Source organism: Falco naumanni, chromosome 1 (genome assembly GCF_017639655.2).
Source record: "Falco naumanni isolate bFalNau1 chromosome 1, bFalNau1.pat, whole genome shotgun sequence".
NCBI lineage: Eukaryota > Metazoa > Chordata > Aves > Falconiformes > Falconidae > Falco > Falco naumanni.
Genome location: NC_054054.1, coordinates 94,946,565 through 94,961,235, shown reverse-complemented (window position 1 = coordinate 94,961,235; position 14,671 = coordinate 94,946,565). Strand labels below are relative to the sequence as shown.

The window sequence follows — 14,671 nt, the reverse complement described above, 5'->3', positions numbered from 1 at the left end:
TGATGTTGAATTGTCTTGTCTTTCAAGAGAAGCCAAGAAGGCACTCTGAAGCCTTACTCAAATTTGAATCACATGCAAACCGACAGATCAGCGTTTAGGACTACGGGAAACACTGCTAGAAGCTTGCTCTGCAGAACACAGGAGAAATACAATTTTCAATCACGCAGCCCAAGTTAATCTAGCAGCTACCAGATCTAGGCACTTCACCTTTGTCTCAGAAGGTGAAGCAGAAAGACAGGCTAACATACAGCCCAGGATTCCAACTTGCATGTTAGAGCAGATTCTGAGCAGTCGGTTTCCACTGCCACATGCAGAAAACAGTGCCTGTCCCTCTTTAAATGCAGACAGAATAGTTTGAAAGGGGAATGATGGATACAATACAATTTCACCTGAGTTTTCCAATGCATGTTTCATTCATCAGCCTGCCTGTACTGCAAAAGCCCTAATTCCACAGCAAGAGATCCTCAGGTGACTCCTTTTCCATTCCTTCTGAAGCCTTACAGGAATCTACATGAGCACGAAGGTCTACGCAGATTGACAGAGTGGCAAATAAGGGCCCAAGAAGTAGGGACAGATTGATTTTTTTAAACATAAACTGTTACAACGTCCCTATCTACATAGATCTACTATTTCTTCTCCCAACCCTTCCAATTTCTACAATCTGGGCAGGCACCACACACCGTCTCCACCGTTGCGTCTAATGGTGCAACGTCATGCTTGGCACAAGCAAATCTAAGACTGCTGCTTCCAGACAGGGTGGTTTCACCCACCCCAAGCCTCTGCTGTCGTTACCTCCCCTGCACTCACACTACTGATGTAGCTGCAGGATGAATTATCAGCTCACGGCTCCAAAGCTGCACAAGTATGATAGCAATGAAAGGTGCCTGGCAGACTATTTCAGATGGTTCTTTCAGACACAACTGTATTTTCCACTTTTCTGAAAGGAGAATCCATCCCATTCCCTTTCTCCCCACCTGTTGCTCTTTTCCAGTACTCTTCCAGTCTCTTCTGTCCAACTTGGTCATACAGGCAGACAATGCAGCTAAGATCTCTGCTATTCAAGTCTGACGGTAAGTCAGAAGATCAAGACTCACAGTCAGGAGCACCGTTTGCTACGCTCCTCCAGCTCAGCAGCAAAGCAAATGCCAGAAAAAAAATCCATAGAATTCCAGATACTTATACTGAACCAGGAAACCAGGATGCACTAAAATTTCCAAAACAGTATCTTTTGCAAAAATGAAGTTTACTTCAAGGCCTCCTCAAAAGTCTAGTAGTCTCCTAAGGAGTAGGAGAAACTACTCACACAGACCCCAAAAATCCCTACTCTAGGTTAGCCTCTCCTATGGCAACTGCTTGTGAAGCATCCTTTTGTTTGACTACATTTTTTAAGAAGTGAGAGCAAGCTGCTTTCCAATCAAATATGTTCAAATTGTCTAGTAACTTGTTTGTGAAAGCCAAAAATCATTAAGGGCTAGGCAATTTAAAAGTATCTGTTCCTGGATAAGTGCAACACTGTCAAACTTCTCTGGGTACCAGCCAGTAATCATTTCCAACACAAAGGCGGCAAGGAGCCATCTTCTCACCTAGGGGTTCAGATTCAGTGAATACACAGGCTTATTGACTTGGTACCATGAAGATCTGGGTTTATTTGTAAGAACTAAAGGTCAGCAGTTCCTGCATGCATGTTCATACACTTCCATTCTTTTGAATCCTTGCTTATTTAATATCCCAAGAAGCAGAAAGCCCATCATTGCTCTAATTTGCAGGTGTGCTCAGAGACTAACTTACGCTTTCAAGCGTCATTCCAAGATAATACGTTTTTGAGACAAAATGGAAAGCAGATTAATCTACCTGCTATGAGTTACTAAGTTTTGCGGCCTTCCCGTTAATCTTGCTCCATCTATACAGCCTGCTTTCAGGTCTCCTCTCCAGCTACTTAAGAGGCTTAGAATGAAAGACATTCCACCTAAGAAAGTAAACTGAGCAACTGTTCAACCTGAAGCAGTCATTTTCTTCCAGAAAACTTCCACTGAGTAATTATTCTAGAAGTAGTAGTATATTCTTAATTCTGTCTGCTCAAAATCTATAAAGATTGGGTAATGGGAGAGCCCAGTTTGCATTTACATTAAAGTGATGTTCATAGCAGACCCATTACAAAACAGCTCTCGTGTGATTTAAATTCAAAGTCCCATCCTGAACCTGGAACTTATCTGCATTTCAATGCTACATTTGCTCTGACATTATGCATCTTCTTCTGGGAAAAGCAAATGCCTTGAAACAACAAGCCTCTCATTCTTCAGCTTTACATCAGGCAAGAACACATGCACGTACAAACACAAGGTGAAAAAAGAAAGATCTCATTAAATGTCCACCAGTCTCTACACATCTCTAAGTCACTGCTACATGGGAATAAAGCACATGCATTACAATAACCACTTAGCTCCCAGTGATAGTTGTTGATTAACCTGAAAATGTACAGATCCGCAATTTCACTCCGTGGCACAGAAAGCTATGTATTAGCTTTTATTCCTTAGCCCAGCAGATCAGGAACATAAACACAAAAACCCTTGAGATATGCTGCCCAAAAAAAACCTGCAAAGGAACTAGAGCTATCTGACTTATGAGCCTCTTAGGTTCTAGAAAAATAATTAAGGTCTTGGAGGTCAGACACTAAAAGAAATGTGAAGGCTGCCAGGCTGCCCGTAAAATCATTCAAATCTGACAGTTTCAAGCCATGTCTTCCAGATTTTAAGACCACAATCCTGCCACCTCACTAGGTTCTTCTGCATTTTTGAGAGCCTGACCTACAGATCTACAAGCAGTAAAGCAGAAATTTCAAAAGACAAATAGTGGATTTTCTAAGAATTTTTAGCTTCATTTGCAGTAGTATTTTTAGAACATTTATATGAACGCCTGTTGAGAAACAAATGTTACTTAGCTAAATATAGACTTTATATATACATATCAACTAGAACAATAACCTTTTTATAAAGAATTCGTGTATTCATGGATTTTCATATAACATTTACCAGACTAATTCAGAAAGATATTTACAAAAACAAAACCAACCTCCCTCAAGATCTGTAATATGTTTTGTAACACCACTAAGGATTTGCTTTCCAGACACCAAAACCAGCCACTCAAAGCAGAGCGCCCTCACAAAGGTTCTGCAACCCATTTTCAAAATTTTGATAACTTTCTGATTTCAGGAGGTGCTGAGCATCCACTCTTTCCATTGACTTTAAATGGTATATTTGGATGTTCTGCACTCATTAAGAGTCTAAATGTGAACTTTAGTTTTTGGATCCTAAAGCATCTACTTTGAAAAATCTTGATTTATGATCTTAAGATACAGACAACTTTAAAAACCAGTGTACCTCTTCTCGCATAATTGGTATCCATATCCTTAAAATGCACCATAACAAAATCTGAAGACTTGAACAAGATACTCTCCAGTATGTCTTCACGTTTTGGCCCCAAACTGGATTCTGCAGTTTTCCGATGAGCAGCATCAAGCACTAAATCACACTATTAGAGACATAAACAGAACACACTAACTTAATACATAATAAGCTACTCTGTAACTTCGCATACTTGCAAAAAAACAGGCTTTTACAACAGGTTGCAAAAATGAGTCTTCTTGTGTAAACCCAGACATGAATAGTCAAAATCATTCATAATAAATATCCAAATTTTAATCAAATATTGATTATTCAGTATTAGGAACTTTTAAAGTAGGGAAGAGTCAAAATGAAAAAAATTACCTTAGGACTGTAGGTTTTAAAAACTCCTTCATATATACCACCATTTTTCACCTGTACTTCACATTTGGATCCCTAGAATGCAAGAAAAATGAAAATACAGCTTTCTACCAGCCTGAGAAATTACAAATCTTATTTTTTATGAGAAAATCTGAGAAATTAAAAAAAAATCAAAGATTTATTTTTTAGATAGGTACAATGTGTAAAAACACAGCTCAGTTTTTAGTCAAATCTACTCATTTGACATTTGCCCATTTATAAACACGCCACTGTGTTCTGCAGATGGAAACAGCTGAGTATGTACCAACATCTGTTCTGAAGGGATGCAAAGACACTCACAGAAGCATATTTGGTACTCACAAGAATCCTGACCAGTTAATGCACACAAACAAGCTTTTTGGGGGGAGAGGCGGGGATGGAAATCTATGCATATGTGTGGGTACAAATAAGGATGAAGTCTTAGCCTGGACTCAAGCAGATGTGGGACAGTCCACCTTACTTAATTTTGGCATGTCAGCACTTCCTTTAATATCTGGCAAGAAAGGCTTCCATTCCCTGCACACAGACTCATTTTTATTTATCCATAACCTCTCTGAAGACAAAAAAAAAAAAAAAATCAAAATATGACCAGTGCACCTAAGAAATTAGCTATGCCTCTGCAAATTGTATGCGAATCTTTCCAAGCCAAAAATACAGAATAGCTGTTACTGTGATTCTTTAAAGCTCAACCTTGGCAAAAGACGTCTACTGTTGAAGATTAATATTCACTCCATTATATTACAATTAGTGGACTAGTTAACAATTCTCTGTCACCATAGAAACTGTTTACCCCCCTTCCAAACATGAAGACTTACAACAACTGATGTAAGTATGTGAACCATTCTCATGTTTGCATAGATGCCATCGAAAGAAATCTGGAAAATAAAAAAAGACATCATGAATATAGGAAAAACATTTGTAACAATTCAAAAAGCCAGTACACCAAAAATAACGCAGGCTCTCACCAGTAAGTACTAGTTCCTAGAAACATTGGTCCGAAACCTTACTCAGTCAATATACATAGAACTGAGGTCACTTGAGATTTCCAGAGGACCCTTACCCCTTCTCTGATCAATTAAAGATCTGAACACCCTTCCAAACAGGATAAACATCTACAGAGTGCCCCTAACCACTCAATAAGGAAATCTCTTGCTGGTTGGGTGAAGCTTGTGTGCACAGACTCCTAACTGAAAAAGCCCTGCTAACATCCCTCCCTGGCTTAAGAGCCATCAACAGGATATGGTACTTCTGCTGTAAAAGTAAAAAGGTGTTTTCAGGGCCCGCTGAACTACATCTTTTCATCTAACAGACCTGATTACATGCATTAACAGAAGCTGAAGTCATCAAATCCTGGCGCACCAAAGAGCTACAAAACCTATCATTAAATTAGCCAAAAGTAATTCACTGCAGTATCAGAATCTGAGATCCTACACTAGAAGAACTGCCCAAGTATCACCCAGGTTGCTAGATGACACGCTTGCATAAGGTCACATGAAGAGGCAAGGGTGTCTGTGTTTTGTTGCAAGGTCTGGTATCTCTCCCTGTCAACTTCATGCTTGTGAAGAAAAGAGATGCTGAAACATGCAAGGACATCACCATATTTTGAGATTTTTAACTGACAACATACCTGTTAAACTGTCAGCTACTTAATCTACTTACTCCTGCATGTTAAGCCACCTTCCTGGTCTGCAAAGACATGTTTTTAAGGATGCTCCTATGATAACAGTAGAGGACATACAGACTAACACTTTGATAATGTTTAGTGTTTGCGTATGACCTTTTTCACCACTCTTCCTCAAAGCTTCTTTATTTTTACTGAAGTGTCTTGAGGTCTTCAATAAATGTTTATGTAAGTAAACTATAGTCCTTTTAAACCTTCCTACTTCTGCCCCATTCCCCAAAATTAATCATCTTGAAAACCGGGCCAATAACAAATTAGCGAATATTTGATTAGGGCAGTTCAAAGATCCACTCTTTAAAATCGAGAACCACATCTTTAGCTTTGATAAAATTATGTTCTACAAGCTACACCTATACTTCAATAATATATAGCCTTGACAGTAACTAAATGTACATTCAGGTTACTGATAATATTGGGTTAGCTATTTCATAGTAAAGCTAAACAAGACTGTTATTTTTGTTTAACTAAATGCTGTTTTACTGTCATCTGTTTAAGGGAGAAGCCAATATCAGAATCTTCAAATAGGAACTAATTCAGAAGCATTGCCTTAAGTTAAATGTTACCGTATCTACAAGTAGAATTGCAAGAAAATGCAGAAAATTTGTAGTAGTGTAGTCAAAAGTTTGTCAGCCTTCCACCCTTCAGCCTCTCAGGAGGCTTAAATGAATGCAAGATGCTACATCTTTAGAAAAGCATACCTCAGTCTAAAATATTCATCACAATATCCAAAGGAAAAATTGAGAGACTATTCCAGTATTAGCTGTTCTTACACTGATACTTGGGTTCACTGTACATAAGTTATTTCCTCACATCTAGAAGCGGTACAATGAGGGGGGAAAAAGCATATACTTACTGTGGGCTGAGGTGGTCCTTTGCCACTGCTCCGACCTCTGAAATTAAATACATAGATGGGATACAATTAGAAGAACTGCTGAAACTAGTAAATTTCTTACCAAGTAAGAATTCAAAAACCCATCTTAATTTAGTGTTGAGAACAGGATCAGAGAAAAAGAGCACTCCTCTAGAGCAGAACTTGACAACTACAGGGCCCACGGCATTGACCCTCCAAACTACTGACCTACAAGCAAGTAACACTGGTTAGTAGGCAATATTACCTACAATAAAGGACAAAATGAAGAAAATACTAAGCCTATGTCATTATAAAAAACAAAACAAAACAATGTTATTACTTATGCAGAATCCTGTAACTAAATCAAATTCCAAAACTTACTGGCATACAAAACCAAACCCCATTCTCAGGCCAATCCCTACTTAGCACAGGATCCCCCCTCTAAGACCAGAGGCTCAGTATATCGTCGTCATCTGTCTAAGGGCCACCCAAGTAACTGCCCCATGCTGCAAGGTCCAGAGGAGCCCTGATAGTTAAGGCCCCACCCACAGAGTTTGCTTAGAACTACTACCCACAACCCAGCAAGTGCAACTGGTTAAGTCTGTCCATCCCCTTGAAAACATTAACTACTTTTAATGCGAATCTGTCAATACATAGCACTTGGGACATTTCAAAAAGCTTTTAAATCAACCTCCAAGTCCCTTGCAAACCGAGATATAACAGTCTGCGCCCTCCACCTTAGACATCTGAGTGCCAACAACAGCCCTGCAGCTAGCTAGTCTGCAACAGCTACAATTCTTCAACTTCGCTGGTCTGCCTTATTTCAAAGCTACTTCCTTGTACCAAGAAGTCCTAATTTCAAACATTTATCAGAGTTATTTCGATCTGTATTATGACGACTTCAGGAATGCACACTGTAATGAGAGGCAAAATGAAGTCTTTATTAAAAAAAAAATATTACTTTTTTTAATAGACCCACCTTACAGGTGCACAATCCTTTAATTAAAGAGACCCAAAGAATCATGTGTATGTTTCAAAAGAGTCAAACTCCGCTGAAATCTAAATCCAACTGAACATCAACTGCATTCGATTGCTTTTGAAAACACTATGCTGTGGTTGAATACAACCTTGCTCTCAAAACAACATGCCCTTATAAATAGGGCTCATGAGTTAGTCAAGAAATCAAAGACATTTCTCTCAATGAACATAAAGATCCCGCTGATAAATTCTGCAGAAATAAGCAAGTCCATCAGAGAACCATAAAAGGCCCTAATGAAGTAAAAATGAAAAACCACTAAACTATCACCTGATTCGTTTAAGAAAACAAGCCTCTGAAACAGAAACGTGGTCTCATACAGCATCACGCACACCGATGGCATTTGCTGATTGGCAACAACCGCAAATTTCGGATGTCTTGCTGACATTTTCAGAATACTTGCAGAGCACTAATCTCACAAAAAAAAAAACCAAACTAATGTAAATAGCCTTTATTTGATTATCTATCAGCCTTAGCTTCCCATAAGGCAGTTTCACAGCTTCAGGCTCACTCTGGAGACAAGCAAGTCTCACCATTTCCTAAGTCTGCCATTTGTCAAATGGCTACCCATAGCACGGTGCTGAAAAGAGCCTTTTGCGAACCTGGAACATAAATTTTGCGTAATATTCAGATGAACTATCCTCTTCTTTCAGAAAAGTCATTTCACCAGATGCGAAACACACAAATAAAAGAGAGGTACAGGCCAGTTCTGATTTTTCCTTTTATTACAGTCAAAAGTGTCAACAACACAGTCTTTCAAAGAACATGGCCAAAGTCAAATGATTTCACCAGTTCCCTCTGTTGGTCTCAAAAGATTTTAGAAGATACTCCTTCCTACATCAGCTGTAGAAATGGTCAAAAATGAAAGAGATGTCGTTGAAATAGAAAGCACTCCCACTTTTAGTGACAAGTATTCTTAGAAGTTAAATAACTGGGTTGCTAGAGTTGTCAGAAGCTTGGAGTATTCTCTTAAGAACCTAAGTGTTCTAGATTTTTCATCTCTTACCACATTTCCAAAATTACTGTTCCTACCCACGTTTCTTTACAAAACAATCTGATTGTGTGCATCCACACTGGCAAGAGGTCCCAACTTCTACATCAGACCAAGAGTTAAGCTACTTGCAGAAATTCTATATGCTCTTCTGATCGAACAGATGTCTTTACAGACCTGACCTCTGTTTTCCAGCTACAACTGCTAAACACAAACGATCAGAAAAAAGGAAAGACATTCACCAATTCTGTCAATGCTACAATTCAATTGAAACTGTGTATCTTCTGCTAAAACCAAGGCCATCGGCTTCAGGTTTATATTCCAACAGGTGAAGAAGACTCAAGTTCAAACCATCCTTTGACATATCTTTGATGCATCATACAAAAAAAATAATTCTAGGACCTTTACAAAAGCAGAAAGTAGATGACCTTTACCAGAAGTCTATCACAGTTTAAAACAGGAGAGTAACACTAAGAAATGGGGGTGGGGGAAACTAGAAGTGTCAGCAGCAATTTGGTACTGCTACCTAAAACCACATGTTGATTACAGTAAGTATAGTAAATAAAAAAAAAAATACATTTCATATTGCAAAAATGGGGATAAAGGCAGGCCTGGGAAAAGGTACACCAGCTTGGCAAATCCACTTGTAAACTTGTAAGCTTTGAGGTAGCAAAGTCACGAAGTCAGAAAAGTGCTGCACCAGACAAAGTAACCACCAAGCAATTAAACTTAGTAGCCAATTTATCGCATGCCAGCAGTCACACCTTAAAAAGTGAAAGTCTCTGCAAGGGCTTAATCCCAAGCTCTGCACAATAAACATTTCCCCCCAGCAGCAACTTGCAATTTTTTTTTCTATTTTTATGAGCATTTACTGTCCTACTCCTTAGCATCCCTCACCTCCCACCCTAATGTTTACATGCCACACAGAGCATTTGTATAAGCAAAACAAGGTCACACATTTATATTTTTCCAGTTAAGTGAAAACTAAGACAAGGGACACAAGCCTTGTCTCTCCAGCAGCATCTTCACTTTGAGACTAAGAAACAAATGTAACCATACTGCAATTAATGTCTACAGCAGAAGCGCAACTACAAAGACTGTTGTATTTAACAAGAGTTAATAGATGTTTCTGGAGCACTGGCTGACATTACTACAGCTTTGAAAACAAATTTACAGGATACTCTAAAGAACTTTCATTACAAGTGCAGAGAGCTGGTAAAGCTTTCTTCTAAAGGAGAAATCAGAAATACAAAGTTTTATTTAAGCGCACCATTTGTCTATGTAAGTCAAATAAATCAAAACTGTCAAATTAAGATTACACAAGAAGTCCTGCAGCATTGTTTTCTGTAGTTTTTCCCTAATACTAATAATGTCAACTCCTGTCTTCCTACAAGATGACAACCTCTGTAGTGTCTGAACATGTAAGTAATCTGACTCAAGTCTGACCCAATGCCCATCTGTAACCTGTTGATGGACTTAAGTCACTGAAGAACCTTCTTCACATACTGCCACGAAATCAGTTGTTAAATAACAACTACCTCAAAAGTGGGTATATAATATCATACTAAAGTTCATTAACAGTGATAAGGAGAGACCTGCAGGTTACCCGTTCATTTTGCTCAGCAGTTTAGCACGGTTGTATTAAACCAACATACACAAACACGTTAGAATGAACTAGAAAAACTCTGAATGACACTTGTGATCAAACCTCCACAACAGTCACTTCCATTACATCAGAGCACCTCTGCACTCAATATTGCCAATTACTTCTGTCTGAATAGAATGGACACCTCCTCTTCTGCCCTTTACTTAAGCCTTTAGTTAGGGTAATAAAAAGCGTCAAGGAAAAAGGAAAATAAAGAATAGACCAGAAGCGTTAAGCCTCAAAAGCAAGCTATGCAACATGGGGTCATTTCAGTTTTAATTATTCAATGGGCAAAGCCATTTATAAAAGATGGTAACTCACGATATTCTTAAAGGGGTCCCAAGTCCAGTTAGGCGAGAAAGTTACCAAATAAGAAGGAAAAAGACCTTCTGCCACAATTGTAACTAGACAAGTAACCACCTCAAACCTGAGTAAGAGGTGTTTGCTTCAGACAAAACAACAATGGGGAAAAATGAATAACAAAAAAAGGATGCAGTAATTCAAGGAATGCTGGGACAGATGCAACTTCCCATCACAGGACAGCTAACCTTCCTGTGCTTGTATAAAAGCAAAACTGAACTAAACCACAAAAAGTAGATGTTAGATAATGTTTTGACTAGCAGGTTTGTGCATGAGGTCTACGTTTTCTCCAATTACAGCTCAACGTGCTACTGGCATCCCCCCCTACAGCCTGACTTCCCATCTGCCATATTGCACAGGCAGTTGCCATTAAACAAATGTAGCATTTCACTTAGTGCCTCCTTATACAAAAAGGTATTCTTGTTTTTTCTTCTTGCACACCTTTAAAGATACCTTGATTTGTGATGTTTCCTCTTAATGTAAAAGAAATTAATATCATGAAAACAAATACTGGAATGCTTTATTTGTTCACACAAGATTTTACCTTTTCTAACGTGAAATACATATATCCATCATTACAAAACCATGGTAACAAACATAGTGAACAAAGCTGACCCTCCACTCACTATCCAATGTAAAAGGACCAGGTGCTTTGCCCAATTAAGTCTTACAGTAATAAACACACAGCAGAAAATTGGGTCCAGTACAGTTATTAATAAGTTTTCTACCCAAACCTAAGCATCTAAGAGCAACATAGCCATGAAGAGTAACATCTTCCATCTCAAGAAGATAAGAAAGAGAATGCTAGTACTGCAGGGAAATGAGCTGCTAGGAAGAAAGCTTGGCATAAACTGGAGATGCTTAAGTTTCTATTAAATAATATAATGCTTCAAATCTGAACCAAGATGCAGGCCAGCTAAAAAACAATTTGGTTTTTTTTTGAACAGAGAAGCCACTTAGCTTTTCATTTACATGAACCATCTTTGAATTTGTACTCCCATGATAACAAGACTTTTCTTTAAGACAGCAATAGAAGTTCTCTGAAGGTGTTCCATGGGGTTCCACCAACCCAGGGGCTGGGATTTTACAGACCCCTCACTCAGAAATAACTTGAAAAATAGATTGACAAAAAAGGAGAACGTGAATACCTCTGAGGGAACATGCCAGCTGCCTAACAGCCCCACTAGAACTCCCTAAGGAGTTTTTAAGTGGAATTTATCCAACAAAACTAGAAATGCAACACTGGGAGGAGAAATCCAATGGCTTTAGTCTTAAAACTCAGAGAGAAATAGAAGCTCACATTCCCTAATCTACAGAGACAAGTGCTGACCATCCTACTGAATTTAAAAAAAAAGCTGTAGATTTTGTTGCCCTTCACGTTAACCTCTACAGTGCCACTGTATGTTGGCAGGGATAACTGTTTAGCAAAGCACAGTAAACATGAGGTTCAATCTAAACAGCCATACATAAAAACTATTAAATCATTGCGATGAACTACTGAGGTATTATTGTTATTATTTAAGTTTATTTTGTCCTTTCCAATCCTAGCAAAGCTTTTCCACTTCCAGTTCCACAGACTGGTAACAAAGCAGAACCGTATTTCCAGTGATGCCCAACAATGGGACCGCTGCAAATTCTGTTTTATTACCAACAAAAACAACGCACAAAACCGCGTAAGAATTAAAGTCAAGGAGTAAGACGAATAAAACTTGAAATGAAACTGCCCTGAGTGACTATGACCTTCAAAACTGTTACTGTCCTGCTCTGATTGTTTGTTAGGACCCCCACAGCACTGGAAAAGAAATCACAACACTAGAAAGTTTATTATTTTTTTTTCCTTTCTCTCCCTCAAAGATGGGTGAATTTGTGTAGCTAACGCTCTCCGAGGAGGCTCAATCTTCCAGGAGGAGCCAGCAGGGCCTCCGCAGCGTGCGTGGGGAGGGGGAGCCGGGCAGCAGCCTGCGGCAGCACCCCCACGGCTCGCCCCCCACCCCGGCGAGAAAGTGCAGCCGCGCTTGGCACCACCACCCAGCGGCGGGGCCAGCCAGCGCTGCCGCGGCCTGCCCGCCCGCCAGCATTTCGATTGCGATTTAAATAAATTGAAAAAAAAAAAATTAAAAAAAATATTTGGATTTAGATTAAAAAAATACAGCCCGGCGAGCCGGAGGTGCTCCGCCGCAGGCGGGCCTCCGCCGGCAGGCACCGGGCAGGAAGGCGGCTCCGGCCCCCTCCCCCGCCCGGCCCCGCCGCCCCCCGGCCCCGCCGCCATCGCGGCCGGCACCTTCCCGCCGCCGGCCCCCCCGCGCACGTGCGGCCGCCGGCCCCCGCCGCCGCCTCCTCAGCAGGCGGGTCACGTTGGCCCGGGAGAAGCGGCGCCCCTCGGCCCCTCCGCAAGGCCCCGGCCAGGCCGCGGGGGGCTTCGCCCGCCAACCCGCCACAGAAAATGGAGGGCCCGCCGTGCCCTCCGCCGTCCCCGGCCGCCTGAAGGGCACCGGCGGCGGCCTGGCCTGGCGGCCTCGCCCCGACGGCACTGCGGAACCGGCGGGTCCCTCGGCGGGCCTGCGTGCGCCCCGCCCGCCGCCATGCCGGCTCCCGCCCCACCGGGCGGAGCCCCCCGCGCCGGGCCGCGTCCCCCGCCATGCAGCAGGCCCCGCTCCCCCTTCTCGGCCGCGCCGCCGCCCATGGAGGCCGGTGCGGGGGGGGGGAGGGGGGGGAGCGGCGCCCGCACCGGGCTCTCCGCGGCGGAGCCGGGGCCAAGGCCGGGCCCGCCCCTACCGCGCACCCACCTGCCCATGTTCTGCCTCCCGCCGCCCGCGGCTGACGGGAGGCCGGGGCCGCCGCCGCCGCCACCGCCGGGGGGCTTGCGGTTGTTGCCGGCGGCCTGCGCCGCCGCTTGCTTGAGGGACATGACGAGAGGGGAGAGGGCCGGGGGTGCGTGCCGGGGCTGAGCGAGGGCCGGTCCGCGGGGCCTCGCTGCGCTGCCGGGGCCGGGGCGCCGCTGGCTCGGCCGGTTGCTCCCAAACAGTGCGAGCGGGGCGGAGGGAGCGGAGGGCGGCGCGGAGGGATCCGCGGAGGGGGGGGAGGGGGGGGGGGGAGGCCGGGCCGGACCGGCGGGCGAGTGGAGCGGCGGGCCGGAGGGGAGCGGCGGTCACCCCCCGCCGCCTCTCGGGCACCCCCGCGGCGGCAGCGAGAGGCCGACGGGGCGGGGGGCGGCGAGGCGGCGGCGCCGGAGCGGGCGGCGGGCGCGGACTCTTTACGGGAAGTCGGAGGGCGCCGCGGCGGTGCTGCGGCGGGTGAAGGGGCGGAGGCGGGGAGGGGAGGGGGACACGTGAGGCGGCGGCGCGGGACGGCGGCAGCTCCCGCCGCAGCTCCCACCGCAGCCCTGGACCCGCTGAGGGGAACGGGCCGGGCCCGGCGGTGCCGTGAGGCCCCCGTGGGCGCAGCCCCCGCAGCCTGCCCGCGCCTTCACCCCGAGCCCGCGGTAGCCGCAAGGGCGAACCCGTGCCGGTGCCAGGCGGGCGGACACCCCTGGCGCAGCCGCTGCGGGCGGGCCGCAGGCCCCGGGCCCTTAGGGGAGCGCTCCCCCGAGCCCGGCGGCGCAGGGCCCGAGGCTGCGGCCTGAACCCCGCGCCGGCCCGCAGGCCGAGGCCTGCTCGGGCCAGACGCTGGCGAGGCCCGGCCCGGCCCCGCTCGCCCCCTCCCCATGCCGAGCAGGAGCAGGAGGCCCGGCAGCGCAGCGTTCAAAAGAAACCAGGCAGCGGGAGGCACCGAAATACAGAAAAAATGGCCGAGCCGCCGAGTAGCTGTGAAAGGCTAAAGGGACAGCCCCAGGCACCCCTGCGCCCGCTAGCCAAGCTGCAGACCGTTTGCTGCATTTAACCACAGAGATCCCGAGCTATCGCCAGTAAACACTCGTACCCCCCTGCCCTGCTACCCGTGGAGTCAGCTGCAATAAAGCAAGATGGGGCCAAAGGGAATGCCACGTTCCTTGCAGACAACCCCTCGGTATTACAGACACTCTGGATTGTGGAGGGTTTTTTCCCCCCTTACATTGTAAATTTTAATTCCTTTAGACTGCAGCATCACACTGACAGAGTATTTGAGCCCAAGATGCCAGTTCTCCCATTGCTTCATGTTGTTACCTCTCCACCATGACCAGGCTTCCTGCAGAAATCAAAGGTGCAGGGACTATTCTGCCTTTCTGTGTTTGTGGTGCCTGCTTTATGCAGAGCAGCAGTTTCACCAACTCATACCAATACATAAAAATAAAGCCTGGTCTGTCCTCTTACAAAAAAAAAATATCTATGT

The 14,671-nt window shown here is 44.2% G+C and overlaps 1 protein-coding gene across 21 annotated transcripts in view; it reads right to left on the bottom strand.

Annotated features, from left to right (window-relative positions):
* The window catches only part of ATXN2 (ataxin 2), a 52,513-nt gene extending 39,102 nt beyond the window's left edge, over nt 1-13,411 (bottom strand). For 16 of the 21 annotated variants that reach the window (XM_040608666.1, XM_040608680.1, XM_040608733.1 and 13 more), the window contains exons 1-5: nt 13,150-13,410; nt 6,335-6,371; nt 4,616-4,675; nt 3,765-3,836; nt 3,378-3,528 (exon numbers count right to left, since the gene is read on the bottom strand). In XM_040608666.1, the coding sequence (XP_040464600.1) occupies nt 3,378-3,528; nt 3,765-3,836; nt 4,616-4,675; nt 6,335-6,371; nt 13,150-13,271 (442 nt within the window). In that variant the 5' untranslated portion in view covers nt 13,272-13,410. Of the gene's footprint in view, nt 1-3,377; nt 3,529-3,764; nt 3,837-4,615; nt 4,676-6,334; nt 6,372-13,149 lie in introns of all 21 variants that reach the window. The other 5 variants (XM_040608752.1, XM_040608814.1, XM_040608830.1 and 2 more) reach the window with 2 other exon arrangements.
* Nucleotides 13,412-14,671: the final 1,260 nt, after the last annotated feature.